This window comes from Anarrhichthys ocellatus, unplaced genomic scaffold, assembly GCF_004355925.1.
Source record: "Anarrhichthys ocellatus isolate YVR2014 unplaced genomic scaffold, GSC_Weel_1.0 scaffold1351, whole genome shotgun sequence".
Taxonomy (NCBI): domain Eukaryota; kingdom Metazoa; phylum Chordata; class Actinopteri; order Perciformes; family Anarhichadidae; genus Anarrhichthys; species Anarrhichthys ocellatus.
The window spans coordinates 2,365-3,872 of NW_022281325.1; the positions used below are offsets into that span (position 1 = coordinate 2,365).

A 1,508-nucleotide genomic window follows, 5' to 3' on the forward strand; every position below is an offset into this window, starting at 1 on the left:
GAATGCTACACACCTTTAGGAGGCAACTATACCACATCTGCTCAATGGAAACAACAGAACAAGACAAAATACAGATGTTTACTTTACAAAGAGAAGCTTAGAAAAAGTGTATAAAAGGAAGAGAGGCAGAAGAGTTCTTTATGAAGTCCTGGAGAACAGAACAGAACCAGAACCAGAACTGTTTATCACCAAGTTACACATACAAGGAATTTGAACAGGTGATTGGTGCATAACAATGAACAATTAACATAGTGTAATAATATGAGACATAATTAAAAATTACAATAAACTATGATAAACAAATAACAGTACGTTAAAACAAGTATGTTATTACAGTTCCAAGTGTATATTAAAAGAGAAAAGATGTTCAAGGGTGTATAACAGTAGGAAATTGTATTTTTTGAATTGTACAATCAGTAGTTCCCCTGGTACATGTTTATAATTATAAATTAATATTATTTAGGCTACACACGATGTTTTTCTGCCAGAAAAGACGTTAGTTTAACCCAAAAAACGTTGTAATGTATATTTGTTTCAATACAGTTTAAAGGAAAGAGAAGAAGAACTGCTTTCTCTTTCCGGCCTGAATAAATGCTGCTCATTGGCTGTGCTGTTGATCCCGCCTACTCTACTTGTATTTTTTCCCCTGCCTCCCGATTGGACAACTGCGTTAACGCGTCACTACAGCGTCCTCTCTGATTCGCTGGAAACATTTTGGCGGGGCCAGAAGCTGCTCCGTTCAAAAAAACACAACAACACACAGCAGCAGCAACGTTACCGTGAAATAAACTCGCTCATTTACGAGTGTTTGTCGCGGATTGTCTCCTCCGAAAAAACACCGAGTCTTCTTAGTTGTTTCCTGCCGGTGAGAAGCTCACTTTGTCGGGATGGATGTCCTTCAGCATAACGGCGACGTTGCGGAGATTTCCAAGAAACTGGATGAGTGAGTACTGCTAACGCTACGGCGAGCTAACATAGCATCAGTGCTAATTGTTAGCATCAGTGCTATTGTTGATACTTTAACTACATGAAGCTGATAATAATTGTGTACTTTTTCTTCATTAGTATCTAGACTGAAGGCCTTGAAGTATTTGTACATCGTTGTATCACAGTATAGTTTCTATCAATGAATCATTGATGTGTTTTTTAACCCTGAACTCGTCTCCTCAGGTGTTTGTCTGTGGACTCAGACGACCAGATGGAATCCTACCACAGGTACGTCTGTATTCTATTAAACTGCGTCTGCATCCTATTAAACTGCGTCTGTATTCTATTAAACTACGTCTGTATTCTATTAAACTGCGTCTGTATTCTATTAAACTGCGTCTGTATTCTATTAAACTGCGTCTGCATCCTATTAAACTGCGTCTGCATCCTATTAAACTGCGTCTGTATTCTATTAAACTACGTCTGTATTCTATTAAACTGCGTCTGTATTCTATTAAACTGCGTCTGCATTCCGTTAAACTGCGTCTGCATCCTGTTAAACTGCGTCTGCATCCTGTTAA

The 1,508-nt window shown here is 38.3% G+C and overlaps 1 protein-coding gene across 1 annotated transcript in view; it reads left to right on the top strand.

Annotated features, from left to right (window-relative positions):
* Positions 1–731: 731 nt before the first annotated feature.
* ercc6l (excision repair cross-complementation group 6-like) overlaps positions 732–1,508 on the top strand; it is a 6,366-nt gene continuing 5,589 nt past the window's right edge. Inside the window, exons 1-2 of the mRNA XM_031839165.1 lie at positions 732–943; positions 1,171–1,215. Coding sequence (XP_031695025.1) covers positions 888–943; positions 1,171–1,215 — 101 coding nt within the window. The 5' untranslated portion in view covers positions 732–887. The remainder of the gene's footprint in view (positions 944–1,170; positions 1,216–1,508) is intronic.